Below are 23,357 nucleotides of genomic sequence, written 5' to 3'. Positions count from 1 at the left end.
ACACATTTTACTGTGGATATAGATACTTTTGTACCTGTTTTCTCCATCATCTTCACAAGGTCCTTTGCTGTTGTTCTGGGATTGATTTTCACACCAAAGTACGTTCATCTCTAGGAGACAGAATGCGTCTCCTTCCTGAGTGGTATGACGGCTGTGTGGTCCCATGGTGTTTATACTTGCGTACTATTATTTGTACAGATGAACGTGGTACCTTCAGGCGTTTGGAAATTGCTCCCAGGGATGAACCAGACTTGTGGAGGTCTACAATTTGTTTTTCTGAGGTCTTGGCTGATTTCTTTTGAGTTTCCCATAATGTCAAGCAAAGAGGCACTGAGTTTGAAGGTAGGCCTTGAAATACATCCACAGGTACTCCTCCAATTGACTCAAATTATATCAATTAGCCTATCAGAAGCTTCTAAAGCCATGACACCATTTTCTGGAATTTTCCAAGCTGTTTAAAGGCCCTTTTACTTCCGGTGAAACTTGAGGGCGCGCACTTCAAATAAATAATCCTAAAAATGATGGATATTAAACATTTAGGTACATATAAGTGTCTTATATCGGTTGAAAGCTTAAATTCGTGTTAATCTAATTGCACTGTCCGATTTACAGTAGCTATTACAATGAAAACATGCCATGCGATTGTTTGTGGACGGCGCCCCATTTCAAAATATTTTTCCACCGGCACAGGTTTCATAAATTCACAAATAGCGATGAAATATTCACTTACTTTTTGAAAATCTTCCTCTGATTTGTCACCCAAAGGGTCCCAGCTATAACATGTAGTGTCGTTTTGTTAGATGAAATCCTTCTTTATATCACAAAAAGGCAGTTAGTTGGAGCCATCGATTTGAGTAATCCATTCGTTCAACATGCAGAGAAAGGAATCCGAAAATCTACCCCTAAACTTTGTTTCAACAAGTCAAAATATGTTTCTATTTACTCCTCAAGTACCCTAAAATGTAATCAAACTATAATATTTATACGGAAAGAAGTATGTTCAATAGGAAACCAATTTTAGCAGGTCTTCATGGTGCGCCCAAACACACATTTCCAAGACTATGTCCTTGTCCTAAAACTAATATTTCTTATTCGTCTTTGAAGTTACAAGCCTGAAACCTTGAACATAGACTGCTGGCACCCTGTGCAAGCCATAGGAATTGCATCCAGGGGGTTAATTGTCAGTATGACCTTATTCTTGTTATTGTAAGAGGATGGTCTCTCAAAAACATTATTGTTAGTTTTTCTTTGGATTTTCTCCTACCATATCTATTGTGTTATTCTCCTACATTATTTTAACATTTCTACAAACTTCAAAGTGTTTTCTTTCCAATGGTACCAATTATATGCATATCCTTGCTTCAGGGCCTGAGCAACAGGCAGTTTACTTTGGGCATGTCATTCAGGCAGAAATTGAGAAAAAAGGGGCCTAGCCCTAATTAAAGGCACAGTCAACTTAGTGTATGTAAACTTCTGACCCTAATCTGTCTGTAAACAATTGTTCGAAAAATGACTTGTGTCATGCACAAAGTAGATGTCCTGACCGACTTGCCAAAGCTATAGTTTGTTAACAATTAATTTGTGGAGTGGTTGAAAAACAAGTTTTAATGACTCCAACATAATTGTATGTAAACTTCTAACTTTAACTGTATCTGTTCCTCAGTTTGATCCCTGTGTCAGCATTAACGTTGTTATGTTTCACCTGTCCAGACGCTGTCCGTGTTTTGTTTCATGTTTGTTATTTATTAAATGTTCACTCCCTGTACCTTCTTCTCATCACCCAGCGTCTGTCCTCACATACAGTATCTGATAGTTACCCAAAGTTTTTTTTTAGCTTAAAAGGAACCAGAAGGAACCAAGGAATAATTGTCCAAGTAATCTGTCCTGTTAAATCTCAAATATCTCTGTAATCACGCGGTAACTTAACCTGACAGTGTTGTTATAAAGTACTTACAACTGTTGCGCCATGCTTGCAGTTTGCGCAATTAGACATACATGTAAAGTTTATGAATAATTTAACTTCAAAAGATGATTGTATTATTTTGTCCAGAACTGAGTTCCAGCAGCTGATAGATTATTGGGATGGCTACTGCATTACATTGAAGGAGACAGAGGAGAGGGTAGCTTTGAAGGAGGAGGAGTGGGGATACATGTCACAACATATCCCTGTGCTAGAGGTGCAGGAGACTGCAGTCAATGATCTGGTGAGTACTGTACTGTGCTAACTGTGTTACGTCAGCACATGTGAGCCAGTCTTTAACTTAAATGATTTTCACCACTGTGAACAACTGCATTTATCATAATTAATGAATGAACAAATTAATGAGGAATTTTACTTAAGGAATATGCTGAAACATGCACCAATGTTCCTTACACATTGAGAATACAATGTATAGTTATTTTTTGGTCACAGGTTGTGGAGTTGAACATATTTATTGAGGTTGAAGGTAGAAAAATTGCACAATTAAAGGAAGAGATTTCAGAGCTGCAGAAAGAAGTCCATGCAACTGTAAGTGATGATAGTTATTGTTGACGTTGACTATTTCTCACAATACTTTATTTATTGCATACGACTTATTGCATATTTATTGCTTCCTAACGTTGCATCCGGGGCATATTCCAGAGACTTGCAGGTGAAGCGGCGGTCTCTCACTCCGAGGAGGTGTTCTGTAAGAAGCATCAGGACATCTTGGCTCTCCATGAGGAAAACAAAGAGTATGAACTAGAGACTGAGGACTACAGTAACACGATCTATGAGAGGTACTGTATGTAATTTGTGTGTGTGTGTGTGTATGTGTGTGTGTATGCATACTTACATAGCTGTGTGTGTGTGCATACTTACATGTGTGTGTGTGTGTGTGTGTGTGTGTGTCCATCCATCAGTGAGCAGGCGGTGAAGCAGCTTCAGAAGGAGAGGAGGCGCATGCTACAGAAGATCAGTGTGAATGAGGAACAGAGAGAAGAGGCCAAGGAGGAGTTGTCCCAGGTGGCAGCAATCCACGCTAACACCAAGGTCAACCTGGAGGAGATGGAGCAGCAGACCTTCATGGAGGAGCAGAGGATGAGGGTCCGTGTGGAAAGAGACATGCACTTAACTCGACATCCATACACTTTTATACCTGTAGTATGATCAAGGCTACAGATGTAAGATCTTAATTTGCAATGCAGGACATTTAAAACTTGTGGTGTATTTGAGGTTTAAAAAGGCCTTATGAAAAATGTATCAACCACTACAAAAATGTCAATGAATTATAATCCACAGAATCATTTACATTTCTTGTCGCTGCAGGATTAATTTCCTGCTGTAGCAAACTGGCTCAAATGAAGATCTTACATCTGTAGAGATCCATGCACTCTTACCTGTAGTACCATGCTCATAACACATAGAGATCCATTTTATCAGGCTTCTTTACTAGTGTTACTGATGCAACACATATACATATCTCTTCAGAAAGTGATTGAGAATCTGAAGAAAGACATGATGAGCGAGATGAAAGCCATGGCCATTCTGAAGGTAAATCTCTTCTGTCTGTCTTCTGTAGAGTTTTTGGTTGGTTCTGCCAAGCATCTTTTTACAATCAGCTGTGTTCTAAAACCAGTAATCTAGTAAAACTGATCTTGGAAGGTGATATGATTCCTTGTGTACAACAGTTTTGTTAAATTTTTAAACTTTATTTTAGGATACATTAACAACATTTAAAGCAGAATTACACCAGGAGCAAACCAACACAGAAAACGCCAGAGGGGAACTTCATAAGGAATTTGAAGAGGTGTCATCAGCTACAAAACAACTGGAAATTGAAATGGAAAAACTGAGAAAGGTTTACAATGATAAATCTGAGGTAATCTAACATTTTATGTTCAGTTTACTGTATTTCAAACATTTTAGTGAGATATGTTGAGTGTTTTAAATTCAATTGATTATTAATTTCTCTGTTTCAGAAAATTGAATGTTTAAGGGAGAAACTCTGTGATATTCTAACAGAACACAAAAACACTACAAATTGTCTGGAAAAGGAAAGGAACCTGAAACTTGACCATCTAAATACAGTCAAGGTAAGATAAAGCAAGGATTTACACACAGTCACCATATTTTAAATTGATATTAGCACAACACATTTCATGATATAATGTATTACACCTAATACAAACGCATGATTTACAAGTGATAGTGTAATGTATTTGAACTCACAAGGTGGATGGTGGGACTTAATAAAAGTTATTGATGTTGAAATCATGCTGCCAAGTTTCATTGTGGCTCATGGTTCATTCATTTCAATCTTGTTTATTGTTGACAGGAATTACACCAAGATGTTACCAAGAGGTTTGACCACGCCTTGAGCAGAATCACAGTCCTCACTGCTAAGTCCAAAGAGTACAGAACAGGGTCTGACAGGATGGAGGAAACAGCAGCCACAATGCCAGATGTCATTGAAGAACTACAGTAAGAATCTCTCCTCTCCTCACAACCACCCTCTGTTCTGCCAATATAATATAATAGGCCTTCTACCCTATCTAGAGTATTTAGAATGTATTATCATTGTAAGCCTGCTGCACCAGAGACCCCGGAAAGCTTGAATGTATTAGTTTGATTCATGCTGTTCTCAGAGCGTGAAGCGTCACCATTAACTTTGAAGCCTTGGCTTTTCCATCATTGATATTAGCACAGGAATCAGCTTGATATTATTCCAAATCAATTGATTGCCGTTCACCTGTATTTATCAGGTCCGTCTTTGATGCCGTAGAGTTCAAAAACCAAACAGCTACGTTGATCATGAACACCTTGGAACGTGATATCACCAACTGTCAACAACGGATTGAGCAAGCAGTGCAAACTCACACTACTCTATTCACAACCAGACAGCAAAAAATGGAGGAAACCAAGGTAAAACACTGGGTCATTTGGTTAATACAAGGTGGTTTGGTTTATGTTGTACTCATTTTATTGGATGTTAGTGTTACTGGTATTCCTCATACAGCTAATCTTACTGGAATTGAGACCATGTACAGTAACATTTAGGTAGGCTAAAAGCAGGTAGGCTAAAAATATTTGTTAGTTTTCAAACATGCCCATTGGCAATTGTCTTCAAAGTGGTATATTGGTAACAAACACAAGATAAAGTCTGAAAGGGTCCTCAGCTTATTGTGTAGTTATTTGTGGATTAGTGTCACTAGAATTACTCGCTACAATCCGTTGTGAGAAGACCACAACAGCATCCTAAGCAATTAGAATTACAAGCCAAGGTCAATCGTGTTGTGTTTTTTAAAGAAGTGACAACTAACTGTTGGAAAGTATTTTTCCAAACTGATAACCAACTGAACACAGACTTCAATTAATGTATCCCACGTTGGTTCAATGGAATTTCATTGAAATTACTTGAAAACAACGTTGATTCACCCAGTTTGTGCCCAGTGGGAAGGCCTCTCCTGTATTGGTGAATCTTTCTTGGTTGGACATTTGCTGTATTCAGTTACCTGTATGTTTAATCATCATATTAATTTAAACACAAGCCTATTCTTCCCAACCTCACACCATTGACAAAACACATTTTTACCAATGTAATGTTTTTTGTATTCACCTCAAAATGAGTGTAAAAAATGTCTGTGGTGTACATTATTTTATATTTAAGGCTTGTTTTAAAGTGGCAATCAGCAGTTGAAAGAATAACCAAGGGTGTCCCTGCTCCTGTTTCGGTAAAAAGGTGAGGAATGGGACTGGAGAAATGTTACCACTCTCAAATTCATAGACAGAGCTATGGATGCAAGGAGTGATCATCAATGAGATCAACATTATAGTTTTAACCATGTTTAGAGGCTATAGAGTTTGTTTACATTTACTTTGTTTACAAACATTGCAGTTTAACAAGCTTATATTTTGGGTTCTGATGGGGCAAGACAGTTGAATTAAGCTCATGAGGCATTTATCAGTTATATTCTTCAAGAAACTTATAGGTATATATCATTAATTTATGAGTCCAAAAATGGATGTAGCAACTGCAGATTGCCCCTTTAATGGGAGAGCCCAATTTATTGTAAGGTTTTCATCTGCAGCATGCAGGATTATCAGCCCAGCCACCGCCTCGTGGCTGATGGGAGTCTCACATGGCTTATCTAATGTGAAATCGCCATGTGGTATAGAGTTTCATTAAACGGTGATCAAGAATGCATTAGTTCAAAACAAGAAAAGGCAATGGAGCTAGGCCGCCATGCATCCGCGAGTGCAGCAACTTTAAAGAAGTTGTTGGCGTGAGACAATTTAAGAATTAGGAAGTCTTCCTCATAGACACAAGTCCCATTAGCCTGATAAAAAGCAATCATGCAAAAATAGCTTTAGCCTTTTTCACTTGAAAAAATGTAATGGAAACAACAATAGGCCTATCGCCCCTCTCACCAAATAAAAAGATCAAGAGTTAGAGCGACTGTTAAGTTAGAAGGAAATTGGTTAATTTGATCATTATGTTCATTAGGTCCTATATAACTACTGCTGTACACAGTTTCTATTCATATACTGTCCATACTTTCTATACGCGTTCTGAAATGTATTAACTTCTTTCTTTTTACTTTTTGGATTATGTGCGTAATCGTTTTGTATTGCTAGGTATTATTACTGCACTGTTGGAGCTAGAAACACAAGCTGCAAATCGCACCTGCAATAACATCTGCAAATATGTATACGCAACCAATACACTTCGATTTGAATATACAGCACACACATAATGTCCACATTAGCATAACGTAATAAGCACACTAAGCATTTGGAAACTGCCGTGCGTGACTCAGAGAACGAATAAACACAGTAATGACTGGACACATTGAGATATCAAATTACACAGGAGAAAGATGCTGACCTCATATTATCATTGGAAGGCCCCAGAGGTCACCATGGATGTTGACCGTTGGGATGTTAACTGTCAGGTAGAGCACATTAGTATTGCTAACAGCTCAGAGGAGGCTTGGGTTTGTGTGTGGGGAGACACTAAGGGGACTTTTTGACCTGCATCCCATTGACAGCCCAACTAGCCAAAATCTATAACTAACCCTTACCTTAACACTAACCTTAACAAAACCCTTAACCCTAATCTTAACCTAATTTTCACCAAAACACTGTTGTGTATCCACAAACAGTTCCATTCAACTCATGAAGTCGCCCCATACACTGAGTCAATTGAAATTAAATTAATCAAAATCAGCCGAAGTCCAGTTATTCATCAGGTACAGTGCCTTCAGAAAGTATTCATTTTCCCCACATTTTGTTGTGTTACAGCCTGAATTTAAAATATATTTAATTTAGATTTTGTGTCACTGGCCTACACACAATACCGCATAATGCAATGTGGAATTATGGTTTTCAAAATTGTTACAAATGAATTAAAAATGAAAAGCTGAAATGTCTTGAGTCAATAAGTATTCAACACCTTTCTTATGGCAAGCCTAAATAAGTTCAGGAGTAAAAATGTGCTTAACAAGTCATATAATAAGTAGCATGGACTCACTCTGTTTACAATAATAGTGTTTAACATTATCTCATCTCTGTACCCCACACATACAATTACCTGTAAGTGTAAGGAAAGACGCTGGGAGACTAGAAGCAAGTACAGGGAGTGAACATTTAATAAATAACGGATATGAAACAGAACACGGACAGCGTCTGGACAGGGGAAACAAAACAACATTAATGCTGACGGGATCAAACTGAGGAACAGACAGATATAGAGGGGGCAATCGACAAAGTGAAGGAGTCCAGGTGAGTCCAATGAAACGCTGATGTGCGTAATGATGGTGACAGGTGTGCATAATGATGGGCAGCCTGGCGCCTACGAGCGCCAGAGAGGGGGAGCAGACGTGACAGTAAGGTCCCTCAGTCGAGCAGTGAATTTCGAACACAGATTCAACCATAAAGACCAGGAAGGTTTTCCAATGCCTCACAAAGAAAGGCACCTATTGGTAGATGTGTAAAATGTTTAAAAAGCAGACATTGAATATTGCTTTGAGGATGATGAAGTTATTTATTTATTTATCCCCAATTTCGTGGTGTCCAATTGTTGTAGTAGCTACTATATTGTCACATCGCACAAGCCTGTGCAGAATACAAATATTCCAGAACATGCACTCTGTTTACAACAAGACACTAAAGTAATACTGCAAAAATGTGGCAAAGCAATTCACTTTTTGTCCTAACTACAAAGTGTTGTGTTTGGAGCAAATTCAATACAACACATTACTGAGTACCACTCTCCATGTTTTCAAGCATAGTGGTGGCTGCATCATGTCATCGGTATGCTTGTAATCAAGGACTGGGGAGTTTTTCAGGATAAAAACAAATACAGAATGGAGCTAAGCACAGGCAAAATCCAAGAGGAAACCCTAGTTTGTCTGCTTTCCAACAGACACAGCAGGACATTAACTTACAACACAAGGCCACATCTACACTGGAGTTGCTTGCCAAGAAGACAGTAAATAAACAAATACAGTGCCTTGCGAAAGTATTCGGCCCCCTTGAACTTTGCGACCTTTTGCCACATTTCAGGCTTCAAACATTAAGATATAAAACTGTATTTTTTTGTGAAGAATCAACAACAAGTGGGACACAATCATGAAGTGGAACGACATTTATTGGATATTTCAAACTTTTTTAACAAACAAAAACTGAAAAATTGGGCGTGCAAAATTATTCAACCCCTTTACTTTCAGTGCAGCAAACTCTCTCCAGAAGTTCAGTGTGTAACGATTCTCTTCTTGTGAAGTAGAGGCGGACCAAAGCGCAGCGTGGTGGTTGTTCATTGTATTTTAATGAAGACACTATACATGAACAAACTAACGAAAAAACAAGAAACGTGAGAACTCAAAACAGCCCTGTCTGGTGCAAACACAAAGACAGGAACAATCACCCACAAAACACACAGTGAAACCCAGGCTACCTAAGTATGATTCTCAATCAGAGACAACTAATGACACCTGCCTCTGATTGAGAACCATACTAGGCCGAAAACATAGAACTGCCCCAAAACATAGAAAAACAAACATAGACTGCCCACCCAACTCACGCCCTGACCAATACTAAATAAATACAAAACAACGGAAATAGAGGTCAGAACGTGACAGTACCCCCCCCCAAAGGTGCGGACTCCGGCCGCAAAACCTTGACCTATAGGGGAGGGTCTGGGTGGGCGTCTGTCCGCGGTGGCGGCTCTGGCGCGGGACGCGGACCCCACTTCGCCATTGTCTTAGTCCGCCTTATTGTCCGCCTCCGTGGCTTACTCACCATGCCCACCCCTCTCAATGACCCCACTGGACAGAGGGGCTGCTTGGGACAGAGGGGCAGCTCGGGACAGAGGTGAAGCAGCTGCTCGGGACAGAGGGACAACTGCTCAGGACAGAGGGACAGCTGCTCGGGACAGAGGGACAGCTGCTCGGGACAGAGGGACAGCTGCTCGGGACAGAGGGACAGCTGCTCTGGGCGGAGGGGCTCTAGCGGCCCCTGGCTGACTGGCGGCACTGGCGGCCCCTCGCTGACTGGCGGCCCCTGGCTGACTGGCGGCACTGGCGGCCCCTGGTTGACTGGCGGCACTGGCGGCCCCTGGCTGACTGGCGGCACTGGCGGCCCCTGGCTGACGGGCGGCACTGGCGGCCCCTGGCTGACGGGCGGCACTGGCGGCTCCTGGCTGACGGGCGGCATTGGCGGCTCCTGGCAGACGGGCGGCACTGGCGGCGCTGGACAGACGGGCGGCACTGGCGGCGCTGGACAGACGGGCGGCACTGGCGGCGCTGGGCAGACGGGCGGCACTGGCGGCGCTGGGCAGACGGGCGGCACTGGCGGCGCTGGGCAGACGGGCGGCACTGGCGGCGCTGGGCAGACGGGCGGCACTGGCGGCGCTGGGCAGACGGGCGGCGCTGGCGCTGGGCAGACGGGAAGCTCAGATGGCGCTGGGCAGACGGGAAGCTCCGATGGCGCTGGGCAGACGGGAAGCTCCGGCAGAGGCGCCGGACAGGCGGGAGGCTCCGGCAGAGGCGCCGGACAGGCGGGAGGCTCCGGCAGCGGCGCCGGACAGGCGGGAGGCTCCGGCAGCGGCGCCGGACAGGCGGGAGGCTCCGGCAGAGGCGCCGGACAGACGGGAGACTCCGGCAGCGCTGGAGAGGAAGGCTCTGGTAGCGCCGGAGAGGCGGGAGACTCCGGCAGCGCTGGAGAGGAGGAAGGCTCTGGACGGATGGGCCGGAGAGACAGCCTGGTACGGGGAGCTGCCACCGGAGGGCTGGGGTGTGGAGGTGGTGACGGATAGACCGGGCCGTGCAGGCGCACTGGAGCTCTTGAGCACCGAGCCTGCCCAACCTTACCCGGTTGAATGGTCCCGGTCGCCCTGCCAGTGCGGCGAGGTGGAATAGCCCGCACTGGGCTATGCAGGCGAACCGGGGACACCGTGCGCAAGGCTGGTGCCATGTAAGCCGGCCCAAGGAGACGCACTGGAGACCAGATGCGTAGAGCCGGCTTCATGGCACTTGGCTCGATGCCCACTCTAGCCCGGCCGATACGCGGAGCTGGAATGTACCGCACCGGGCTGTGCACCCGCACTGGGGACACCGTGCGCTCCACAGCATAACACGGTGCCTGCCCGGTCTCTCTAGCCCCCCGGTAACCACAGGAAGTTGGCTCAGGTCTCCTACCTGGCGTAGCCATACTCCCTGTTAGCCCCCCCCCAAGAAATTTTTGGGGCTGACTCCCGGGCTTCCATCCACGACGCCGCGCTGCCTCCTCATACCAGCGCCTCTCCGCTTTCGCCGCCTCCAGTTCTTCTTTGGGACGGCGATATTCTCCTGGCTGAGCCCAGGGTCCTCTTCCGTCTAATTCGTCCTCCCATGTCCATACCTCCTCGCGCTGCTCCTGCTGCTGCTTTTTCCGTTGCCCATTACCACACCGCTTGGTCCTGTTGTGGTGGGTGATTCTGTAACGATTCTCTTCTTGTGAAGTAGAGGCGGACCAAAGCGCAGCGTGGTGGTTGTTCATTGTATTTTAATGAAGACACTATACATGAACAAACTAACGAAAAAACAAGAAACGTGAGAACTCAAAACAGCCCTGTCTGGTGCAAACACAAAGACAGGAACAATCACCCACAAAACACACAGTGAAACCCAGGCTACCTAAGTATGATTCTCAATCAGAGACAACTAATGACACCTGCCTCTGATTGAGAACCATACTAGGCCGAAAACATAGAACTGCCCCAAAACATAGAAAAACAAACATAGACTGCCCACCCAACTCACGCCCTGACCAATACTAAATAAATACAAAACAACGGAAATAGAGGTCAGAACGTGACACAGTGAGGATCTCTGAATGATCCAATGTTGACCTAAATGACTAATGATGATAAATACAATCCACCTGTGTGTAATCAAGTCTCCGTATAAATGCACCTGCACTGTGATAGTCTCAGAGGTCCGTTAAAAGCGCAGAGAGCATCATGAAGAACAAGGAACACACCAGGCAGGTCCGAGATACTGTTGTGAAGAAGTTTAAAGCCGGATTTGGATACAAAAAGATTTCCCAAGCTTTAAACATCCCAAGGAGCACTTTGCAAGCGATAATATTGAAATGGAAGGAGTATCAGGCCACTGTAAATCTACCAAGACCTGGCAGTCCCTCTAAACTTTCAGCTCATACAAGGAAAAGACTGATCAGAGATGCAGCCAAGAGGCCCATGATCACTCTGGATGAACTGCAGAGATCTACAGCTGAGGTGGGAGACTCTGTCCATAGGACAACAATCAGTCGTACAAATCTGGCCTTGCAGTTGCACAAATCTTTTTTTTCTACTAGCTCCTGGTTTTTCCCAGTCTCTGTTTTTCTCGTCCTCCTGGGTCTGACCTTTGCCTGTCCTGACTCTGAGTCTGCCTGCCTGACCATTCTGCCTGCCCCTGACCTCGAGCCTGCCTGCCGCCCTGTACCGTTTTGGACTCTGACCTGGTTATGAACTCTTGCCTGTCCCCGACCTCCCTTTTGCCTACCCCTTGGACTATAATAAATATCAGAACTCAAGCCATCTGCCTCTTGTGTCTGCATCTGGGTCTTGCCTTGTGTCGTTATATTATGCCAAGACTCTAGCAATGATCAACAACCAATTTGACAGAACTTTAAGAATTTAGAAAATAATAATGAGCAAATATTGTACAATCCCGGTGTGCAAAGCTCTTAGAGACTTATCCAGAAAGACTCACAGCTATAATCAGTGCCAAAAGTATTTCTAACATATATGGACTCTGGTGTGAATACTCTAAATTAGATATATCTGTATTTATTTTTCAATAAATTAGCTAAAATTTTAAAAACACGTTTTCACTTTGTCATTATGGGGTATTGTGTGCAGATGGATGAGAATGTTTTTATTTATTTAATCCATTTTGAATTCAGGCTGCAACACGACAAAATGTGGAATAAGTCAATGGGTATGAATACTTTCGGAAGGCACTGTAAATGTCTGTCATGATCTCCAAACTCAAACGTTTCCAAAGCGTTTCCACCATCAACATAGTGTCTTCCTTCATTAATGTAATCAAGCAGCTAGCTGGCATTCTGTGTAGTTGTCACCGTGGATAAAGTAAACAACGCAACCAAACTACAGACTTCTTATGGGCAATGAAGTGTAATTCGTTCCATTTACACTTCAGATAACAGCAGCCATCAGATGGGCTTAGTCAGAAGTGCTGCATGCCTTGCCTGCTGTAATTAAAACTGGAATCAATAGAAAGCATTTGTCATGTTTACAGCCCCCCCCCCCCCCCCTCTTTCTGCTGGGTTAAACTCATCACCTTAGTGCTGCTGCTGTTGTGTTTTACTGCAGAGACACACTTCATTATGTTCCTTCGTTCTGCAGGTACAGCACAGTACAGTCGAGACCACCAGGATACAGCAGCACAATGATCAAATACTCTGGGAATGAATGGGGTTGAGACTTGAGAAGAGGGCAGGCAGAGAGAGAGACAGTTACTCAGTCATTGTTATTTATTTGATTTTCAGAATAGTGTCCAGTCAGTGTTTGTCTCTACTTGTCCCTCTGTGCCCTAGATTGTAAGACTCACACATCCAGTAGTATGCACACACATATAGTCTCACACACGTGTACTTGTTCCCCCTACTAAATAACCTATGACAAAATGTTATTGTAAATTCATTTTAAGCCTGTCATAATTCTGAGTATACAGTATGCCCTAAATACATACTGTACATCTATGGATTCACTCCCAGGCCTATTGGTTCATGAGAATGTTTATCTCTCCTTTCTATAGCCTTGCCTGGGACAGTGATCCATGTCTTTGATCGCTCATACAGTAGCTGACATTCAACATGTACTGTATACAGTGCAGTATAACTGCTGCTTCAGCATGTATTGTTCCTTGGTAGGACTGTAGCAGCTCTCCTCCACTAGGGGTTGATGGAACCAACCACCATGATGGACCACCTCAGTCATACTGTGCTGCAACCTGCCATGTCTCCTCAATATTTTATGACTGTGGACCACACTCATAAGTCCTGTCAAGTGCTTAAAATTGTCAGGACACCTTGTTATCAATATATGTGAAACCTTGTAACTGAACATGTGTTTGTATGTGTATGTGTTGTAGTCCGACCTAAAGGTAGCCCTAAGAGAGAACGTTGAGTTGGCCCACGAGTACAGAGCCCTTCAGAAAGTCCTGATGATCGTCAAGCAGGGGGCTGTTGGGGTGTTTGACGAGAGGAATCGAGCAGAGGCATCTTTTTATGATCACAAACAGGTAGGCTCTCTACTGAACGTGTCTACTTCCTAATGTTATAAAACAAACAGGTAGGCTCTCTACTGAACGTGTCTACTTCCTAATGTTATAAAACAAACAGGTAGGCTCTCTACTGATGTAGGCTACTGAACGTGTCTACTTCCTAATGTTATAAAACAAACAGGTAGGCTCTCTACTGAACGTGTCTACTTCCTAATGTTATAAAACAAACAGGTAGGCTCTCTACTGAACGTGTCTACTTCCTAATGTTATAAAACAAACAGGTAGGCTCTCTACTGAACGTGTCTACTTCCTAATGTTATAAAACAAACAGGTAGGCTCTCTACTGAACGTGTCTACTTCCTAATGTTATAAAACAAACAGGTAGGCTCTCTACTGAACGTGTCTACTTCCTAATGTTATAAAACAAACAGGTAGGCTCTCTACTGAACGTGTCTACTTCCTAATGTTATAAAACAAACAGGTAGGCTCTCTACTGAACGTGTCTACTTCCTAATGTTATAAAACAAACAGGTAGGCTCTCTACTGAACGTGTCTACTTCCTAATGTTATAAAACAAACAGGTAGGCTCTCTACTGAACGTGTCTACTTCCTAATGTTATAAAACAAACAGGTAGGCTCTCTACTGAACGTGTCTACTTCCTAATGTTATAAAACAAACAGGTAGGCTCTCTACGTGTCTAAATGTTATAAAACAAACAGGTAGGCTCTACTTCCTAATGTTATAAAACAAACAGGTAGGCTCTCTACTGAACGTGTCTACTTCCTAATGTTATAAAACACACAGGTAGGCTCTCTACTGAACGTGTCTACTTCCTAATGTTATAAAACAAACAGGTAGGCTCTCTACTGAACATGTCTACTTCCTAATGTTATAAAACAAACAGGTAGGCTCTCTACTGAACGTGTCTACTTCCTAATGTTATACAATTATAGAGCTTTACATATTGAATCATAATCACTATCATTGAATCATACATTTACATCATTATATGATATGATATTATGTTAAATTATATTATATCCAGTTTGCCGTTTGATTGAAATGTTTCTTAGCATGGTCAGTAATTTTCAGATTGTTTTAGTTGGGTAACCAATGAGATGACTGCAGTAATCTGATCTTGATGAGATAACCTTAGTGTAGGAGGATGATGGATGTGATATAGTAGTATTTCTGCCCAGGGGGAGATAAGAGAGAGGATAGGTGGATGTAATTCATGCAAACGCATAAAGACTAAGCTCACTATACAGGTGTTCCAAGGTGACATGTTTCATTATGTTTGCTTCTGTTCACTAGGTGTCCAATGGGCTAGGTTGGCCAATGGGCTAGGTTGGCCAATGGGCTAGGTTGGCCAATGGGCTAGGTTGGCCAATGGGCTAGGTGTCCAATGGGCTAGGTGGGCCAATGGGCTAGGTTGGCCAATGGGCTAGGTTGGCCAATGGGCTAGGTTGGCCAATGGGCTAGGTTGGCCAATGGGCTAGGTTGGCCAATGGGCTAGGTTGTCCAATGGGCTAGGTTGTCCAATGGGCTTGGTTGTCCAATGGGCTAGGTTGTCCAATGGGCTAGGTTGTCCAATGGGCTATGTTGGCCAATGGGCTAGGTTGTCCAATGGGCTAGGTTGTCCAATGGGCTAGGTTGTCCAATGGGCTAGGTTGTCCAATGGGCTAGGTTGGCCAATGGGCTAGGTTGGCCAATGGGCTAGTTTGGCCAATGGGCTAGGTTGGCCAATGGGCTAGGTTGGCCAATGGGAGGGAGACACATAGCAGGCACATTGTCAATAATAGAAAAAAAGAATACACTCTCAATGCTAATACTCCCAAAGGTCTTAAATGAAAACTACAGAACAACGTATACTCCTAAAGGTGTTGAATGAAAACTACAGAACAACGTATACTCCTAAAGGTGTTGAATAGTTGTGAGAGAAGCTACAGAACAACGTATACTCCTAAAGGTGTTGAATAGTTGTGAGAGAAGCTACAGAACAACGTATACTCCTAAAGGTGTTGAATAGTTGTGAGAGAAGCTACAGAACAACGTATACTCCTAAAGGTGTTGAATAGTTGTGAGAGAAGCTACAGAACAACGTATACTCCTAAAGGTGTTGAATAGTTGTGAGAGAAGCTACAGAACAACGTATACTCCTAAAGGTGTTGAATAGTTGTGAGAGAAGCTACAGAACAACGTATACTCCTAAAGGTGTTGAATGAAAACTACAGAACAACGTATACTCCTAAAGGTGTTGAATGAAAACTACAGAACAACGTATACTCCTAAAGGTGTTGAATAGTTGTGAGAGAAGCTACAGAAAACAACATTTCAACCGTTTCGGTTTTTATGGTCCGGGACGCAATTTAACTTTGATCTTAAAAGGAATTGCAGATGAAGACCATATTCTATAGCCTAAACAGGAAATAAAACATGCACTGCTTCAGGCAATAAGCAATAGACATTATGTGTTTCTCCAAAATGACTAATACCTTTACTTGAGCAATTCCTCATCTGACTGAATGAATGTTATCAAGTAAAAAAATGCAGAAATAAAATCCTGTGGGCAGGATTCTCCACGCTCGTGATCAAAGCCTGATTTTCTTTTACTCTGTATTTAGCCTTCCTTAACCATTTCTGTTTGTTTCAGCTCTAGACATAGACATTTAGTACAGAACCACCTACCAACATCTCTCATTTTCTCATTCTAAATAGAAACAGATTTAATGTAATGTAATTCCTTTTAGTTTTTTGGTTTCTGATTTGACAATCTAATTTCTATCAATTGTTATTCTCAATACCCAATGTTACAGGGTTTTATTCATAGTGGCTAACTAACCTGCTTCTGTCCCAGAGAAGAAAGACTAGCTTCAAAGGACCCAGCACACTGGTGGGATCATATCATAGCACACATGTTTTGACAGCCCATAGCAATACTGTGTACTGGAATGACTTGGTTCATTCCAAACATGGAAGAAGCTCTCAGTTGTTTGAAGAGCCTGTAAAATGTTTGATATTCAGCAGAGGGAGCCAATGGAAGCTCCTGCTAAGGCGCTCTACTGGCCTGACTCATCAAGCCGAGGTTTATAGGCTTTTGCCTGTTATAATACAAACGTAGTTAGCACCATAGTAATAAGACATTGTACACAAAGATACATTCTGAATGTATTGCATTTGTTATTAGTTGACATTATACAGTAAGTTACAATGTTACAATTGGTACATTTTTTTATCACCTGCACATAGCTGAATGCTTCAATGCTCCAACCCAACACTTTCCTCAAATTTTAGGCAATATCAAAATACCTTTTTTTGTATAATGGTTACCTACCATACCTACCCCCATCTACTAGGATAGAACTAACCTAAAAGTGGTTTTCAATTGCGATGTGTTATTTCTCCTCCAGTAGCATCAGTTACCTTATGGTTCATTTAAGTGGCCTCATCACTGCATGTAAGCATTGTTTTGTTTATGTGGATGGAGCTCTCAGCACAGGTTTTTAACAGGGCACGCTATGAAGAGAATTCCTGTTATTGTCTGTCCTTCAGCAGTAGATGGCTGAGCTAATTCGCTTTAGTTTCTCTATGCACTGGGGAACACATTGCCAAGCAATGATAAGCTTTGCAGGAAGAAAACAGAGATGGAGGGAGAAAAAGCAATGGCATCTATCAGAATTGAAAGAAACCCCTTTGCTTGAAACTGTGTTCAAATAATAAAGCAAGCGAGCATCATGTCTTTCCAATAGACTAGGAATAATTTCTAGTTTCGGCGGGGGGTTCATGACTCTGTGTGTATGTGTAAAATATGTCTTGAGGGGATTGATATAAAGTTAAACTGGGTGAAGTAGAAATATTTTACTCATCAGCTTTGAAGTCACAGAGTTTGCCTCAGCTAGAACAAAACTGCTGAAGCATTTAGAGAAAATTAACCCCCCATCCTGGCAGCCAGATGTGACTGGATTCTGATGACTGCACACGAGTGGGCAGAGAAACCAAGAGACTGTGAAATTCCTGTCAGGCCTGTGTACTGCAGAATGGGCTATTGACTGCTTTCTCTATTCCCCTCCATCATTCTTCTTGAACACTGCCATTAATTTCCTCTCCTGCCTTACCAATTCCTTTTTCTCTCTTCTCTCTTCCCTTCCTTCTTTCTCCCTGTCTGCCCCCTCCTAGATTTCTTTGTTGCAGAAGAGGATGCACAAAGCTGTGGTGAAATACTTCAGACAACGCAGCCTCTATAGCCAGGCTGAACTGGCCCGCTTCCAGACCCTCTCTAACGAGAACAACCAGAAAATAAAAACTGTCCAGGTATGTATGTTTCACAGGATGAATCCACACACATACAACATTACAACCATTCCAGTTCAATGGGGTTTTCTTCAATTCTCCAATCCGCCTGCCTAGTCCTGCAGTATATCACAATAATTTTTTTAAGTGTTGGGAAGAGTCATGGGATGAGTAGATTTTATTAATTTAATGGGAGTATAATAATTTATGACAGCATAATGACTTCATGTAATGCTGAGCATGTGTAGCATCCCAAAGTTAAAACATGTTGAGCTGAGCGTCATGCCTCCATTGGCAGGGAACTAACCAGTCCACTAACCCACAGTAAAACATTCACCAGTCACCACAGCCGTCTGTAGCGTCATCACATTACAGTTATTAAACACGCCACCATCACCCTTCCTCCATATATCCAGTCGTCACAACGCCGGCACAGTGACGTGATTGACGATGTTTCGGTGCGAGTGCCTATGACATGCTGCGACCCGGCATCTGAAGCTAGCCCTTTCTCCTCTCCAGAGAACTATACATTCACTCTGTTAGGGTGCATATTTATTCACTACATTACGTTTGGCTGTGTGGCTGCCTTATGTTTATTGTGTTGTTACTACTGGATAACTATCTATGGTACAACTACAAACCCTCCTGTGTTCCTAGGTTGAATAACCCCGAGCTACCTTTCTCATGTTTTGCTCAAAAAGTAGTAGGCACGTAATTCTGAATCTGCAGGGGTGCATGGAGAAGTGGAGATCTTCAATTACTGGATAATGGGTGGCTAATATGTGGTGAGATGTGAGAGGAGGTCAAAGCGGACAGAAGGAGAGTGATGAATCTTTATCAAATGTCCTGTCCTGTAGCACCCTCACCAAACATCATAGTGTAGCAGGCAGGTGCCATTCAACCATGGAACCATTCACATTCTCTCACCCATTATATTTTTTTATACAGAGGTGTTTACATTCAGCATTGTTTCCTTGCCCCTGCTTTCTATCCAGGTGTGACAGCCAGCCACGTCTATCGGCTTTTCCCAAGCTAGCACTACCATAACCTATGTCACAGTCCCACAGACTTAGACAATACAAGTTTTGTCTAGGTCTTCATTGCAATTCAAATTATAATTCAACTGGTTTGATTCGATCAGACTTCTTCCCAGATAGAATTGATTTGACATAATTTCAGACCCTCTGTGTCTAGTCTTCTCTACACAGTGAGCAATAACACATTCAGTCATTATTTCCCTATCCATCCATTCCTTCCCCCTTTGTATTTCCGACATGCTTTTTGATTGGTCTTATCCAGCCAGACATTACAGCCAGTCAGTCAGCGGAGGGAGGGAGCAGTCATGTCTCCCAGGTCTAGCCCCGAAGAGAGGAGGGGAGGCCCTAGGCAGCTGAACACAGAGCAGAGGGTAGAGCAGAGCAGGGAGGAGTGGAGTATGGAGGAGGAGGAAAAGGAGGAGGAGGAGGGAGGAGCTATCAGGGAGCTGCAGAGTGTGAAGGACAAAAGAGCTGGTGTATTGAAGCGCAGCGCACCGTCACCCGTCACAGCCCAGCACAGGGTCCCTCAGAGCAGAGCAGCTACTCACATTAAACCCCCAACCCGGCTCCTGCAGACTAAAGCAGGCTTTACTACGCACTACGCACAGCTTCCTTACTAAGCTTCCTTACTCAGGGTCCTTAGACTAGTGCACACCCCTTAGAAAGACCCCTTAGAGTAGTGCACACTTTAAGCACAACGACCCTCAGAGTAGTACACACTTAAAAATCAAAGACCCTCTAAGTAGTGCACACTTACAAATAAAGCAGTGCATACTTTTAACAGAAAGCCCCTCCGAGTAACGTTCATGTTAAAACCAAAGCCCCTCAGTGATGCACTGCATATTTTACATACTGATGGTGATGGCCTCATAGCAGTTCCCACTTCGCACCAACAGAACAAAACATAATGAAACAAATGTACCAAAATGGACTCTTCATGGACTGAATCCTGCTGGGTACTATACTAATCCATCCACCTATTTGGCAGAAGATCAGAAAAGTCAGGTCTGCACTTCTACCACCAAGGTGTCAGGTCTGCACTTCTACCACCAAGGTGTCAGGTCTGCACTTCCACCACCAAGGTGTCAGGTCTGCACTTCTACCACCAAGGCGTCAGGTCTGCACTTCCACCACACTAGCATTATGAAGCCAAATGTAACTTATTTTCTTGCTTTGCAGTAGCTCCAGAGGAGGAGGCAATGGGCGGTGTGGGATGGTGGGTGTGTGTGGTGGTGGGGGCGCTGTCATCCTGTAACACCGCTGCCAGAACTGGCAGTTGAGTTTTTGTGTTCTGCCAGTTTACACCAGGGATGGCATAATTGACAATGGCTAACAGCGGCGAGGCTCACAGCGCAGAGTGCTTGTTGAATGGCCAGTAATGATAGTAGCAGACGCCCACTAGCCCCAGTCTCCAGGGACAGTAATCCAAGATCCTGTTTCTGATATAATTGTTAGTCAGAGAATTTCTGCATGGCTAGGCCGGTTCAGATTCCCAAGTTGGTTGACAGTGCAAGGCAGTTTAATAGAAAAACTGGATGCTGAGATTTTTAAAACACAGGCGCACTGAACCTGGACCATGGTTCAACCAGGAGCCTCTCTCTCTTGTACTTGTTCTCGCTCTCTCCTTCCACAAAATAAAGAACAAGACCCTGGGCGTAACTTACTCTCACTATCTCTAGACAGTACGTCGAGCAAGCAGCAAGTAGTGAAACAGACAGAGAACGGAGAAAGCATCACATCAACACTAGAGTTGTCTTTGTCTACTGTATGTCTGTCGTCAAAGCTGCTGCTCTCCCTCTCTAATCTCCCGACTCAACGTCGTCTGACTACTGTCGTCACTCTGTTTTCTTAATTAGAATGTATTCATTGATTCTATTTGCTCTCTTATTCAAACAGGAGGAGTTGTCAGAAGCAATCCGGCGCATTTCTGCCTTTCTGCACTCTCTGGCAGATGACTCAACAACCAGTGAGGATGCTCCGACGATGGAGACAGCAGCAGGGAACAAACAAGTGGGTCTGGAGGCCATTGGGTTGAACAAGAAGAAGATGCCTACAGTTCAGATAACAGTGTAATTGGACATTCACCTGGTGCCAGACAACTTACTTACCCCAGCACGCTTCACTCACTCACTATCCCCCCCCCCCCTCTCTCTCTCTCTCTCTCTCTCTCTCTCTCTCACCAGCAGCAGATCCATAACAATGAAACAGGTGACTTTCATGCTGCTGCCAGGACTGATCTAATTTTAGCAGGGTGAATGATTGCAATTGGCTTTGCCTCATCAGATAATTAATCTATGTCACCATTAATTGGAAAAGAGAATAATTACAGGCAGTGTTGACAGAAATTCTAAGCTTCTCCAGATTTGGAGATCTAATCAGGACTACTAAAACCCACCGTGACCTTAACTACCACTTAGTACACTACCTCGACCACCCGGACCAATGTCCGAGCAAAACACTTCCTCTCAGGAGACAAGCACACTTGTTGTTGTTGTTTCATTTTTTTTTTATCCCTCTCTCATTTTCTCTCTCCCTCTTCTAGAAAGCTGTCTCCCTCAATCACTTTTCAATATTCAATCTTAATTTTGTGGAAGTTTAGCATTTTCAATGAGCTGGAGATGAATGATTAATGAATAAATTTAAATGCTTCATTTTGTCCATGGATCATTAGTTAAGTCCTTTGTGGGAAGGACCTGAGAAAGGAGTGAACATTATTGAGACATTAGCCTGGAGCATTCCAGGGGTAAATAGTGTGCACATTACAAAAGGATGGTGTGTAGCGGGGTGCAGTAGCCAACTGGCTTTCTAACGGAAGAACCCCCAGGTAACGCTGCTTTCAATTTGCCACATCTCACCTGAATCACACGTAGTATTTATTTGGAAGAGAAAACAAATGTTTATTATTTCATCAAGCATTCATCAAACATTAAGCATTGCTTCATAGGCCCAATAATGATGTGGCACATTAATATTTATTAAACACACTTCAAAAGTTTTTATTTTCCTCTTTCATAAATATTAGTGATACAAGTATTATTACCACAGCATTGTTTATATTTTGATTATTGTGATGGGACAATTTCAGACTATGGCTGAAATGGACTATTAAGCTATGGAGATGGCCATTGGATTCATGTAAGATCTGTTCTCGCCAAGATGTTCTTGAACTCACCTCAAGTAGTGACAGTGATTTCCTATCAGGTCACTCAGCCAGGTGATAGATATTGTTGGTCCGGGTCTGCAGTCTTCTGGTTGATAGAGACGTTTGTATGTTGATGACACCGAGGCCTATTCCCTCCCTTCCAGGGCAGAGGGGGGCAGTATGAAACAACAAGCTGAGAGAGGGAGACAGTATCTCGGTTTCCATCCAATTGGCGAAGGATTTTCATGCGAATTTTCAAAAATCTGCATAAAGAAAATATGTTCAAAAGTTCAATCAGTTTCCTTCACATTTTCAACTCTGTTGCATTAAAATAGAACATTTGCCTGCTCTGATCTAAGCACTTGCTCTCTAGTCAACTCGCAGAAACAGGTGGTCTAGGCCTACATGACGAGATTATTATGGATAAGAGCCAGAATATTTTTATTTGTCAAACGGCATCATCATGTCACCAGAATCAGACCATCAGCATTTCGCTACACTCGCATTAACATCTGCTAACCATGTGTATGTGACAAATAAAATTTGATTTGATTTGATTTGATTTATTGAAAATGAGCATCAAGATTACCGTGCACTTTCACCACCCTGTGAAGTTCATCATAAATTATTGAATCTGTAGCCTAATAAACTGCTTGGTTTCCCAAGTCCTAGTGTTTGAACCACACAACATATTGCATGACTCCCAAGTTTACTTCGATATGATGATTATTATATCAATATTTGTGCGTAAAGGCATTTCCACATCCATTTCTCGCATAATTAATTTTACAGATAAAAATATGTAAAACAAAGGAATTATCTGTTGCCATTTATAAAATTGTACGGAAACTTCCTGTTTCTATCACAGCTGTGTTTAAAAAAAAAAATACAGTATGACTTTACTCACATAAAAACTATGGATGGAAATGTGGTTATTGAAATCACCATTGACTTTAGCAACACATGCTCCATTTCCACTGCCATGCCATAGAATAGCATCTTATTGAATCACCTGGTAGTCAAGTTGGCCTTATGAAAGTGTGTGTTTACTATGATCATTTTGACCTTTTGACTATAAAGACCAGTAGTTTAAAGATGTTCCTGTTTGGGAAATAAGGCACTCTAGGTGCACTTA

At 42.7% G+C, this 23,357-nt stretch overlaps 1 protein-coding gene across 3 annotated transcripts in view; it reads left to right on the top strand.

Moving 5' to 3' along the window:
• Positions 1-22,771, top strand: part of LOC139387143 (coiled-coil domain-containing protein 178) — a 29,188-nt gene extending 6,417 nt beyond the window's left edge. For 2 of the 3 annotated variants that reach the window (XM_071133169.1, XM_071133168.1), the window contains exons 9-20: positions 2,051-2,204; positions 2,414-2,509; positions 2,624-2,760; positions 2,884-3,067; positions 3,452-3,514; positions 3,681-3,842; positions 3,943-4,056; positions 4,299-4,444; positions 4,726-4,885; positions 13,621-13,770; positions 17,930-18,064; positions 20,977-21,356. In XM_071133169.1, coding sequence (XP_070989270.1) covers positions 2,051-2,204; positions 2,414-2,509; positions 2,624-2,760; positions 2,884-3,067; positions 3,452-3,514; positions 3,681-3,842; positions 3,943-4,056; positions 4,299-4,444; positions 4,726-4,885; positions 13,621-13,770; positions 17,930-18,064; positions 20,977-21,153 — 1,678 coding nt within the window. In that variant the 3' untranslated portion in view covers positions 21,154-21,356. Of the gene's footprint in view, positions 1-2,050; positions 2,205-2,413; positions 2,510-2,623; positions 2,761-2,883; positions 3,068-3,451; positions 3,515-3,680; positions 3,843-3,942; positions 4,057-4,298; positions 4,445-4,725; positions 4,886-13,620; positions 13,771-17,929; positions 18,065-20,976 lie in introns of all 3 variants that reach the window. The other variant, XM_071133170.1, reaches the window with a different exon arrangement.
• The last annotated feature ends 586 nt before the right edge of the window (positions 22,772-23,357 follow it).

Source organism: Oncorhynchus clarkii, chromosome 28 (genome assembly GCF_045791955.1).
Source record: "Oncorhynchus clarkii lewisi isolate Uvic-CL-2024 chromosome 28, UVic_Ocla_1.0, whole genome shotgun sequence".
In the NCBI taxonomy this organism is placed as follows: Eukaryota; Metazoa; Chordata; class Actinopteri; order Salmoniformes; family Salmonidae; genus Oncorhynchus; species Oncorhynchus clarkii.
The sequence above is the reverse complement of the archived record's forward strand: the minus strand, read 5'-3'. Positions and strand labels throughout refer to the sequence as shown.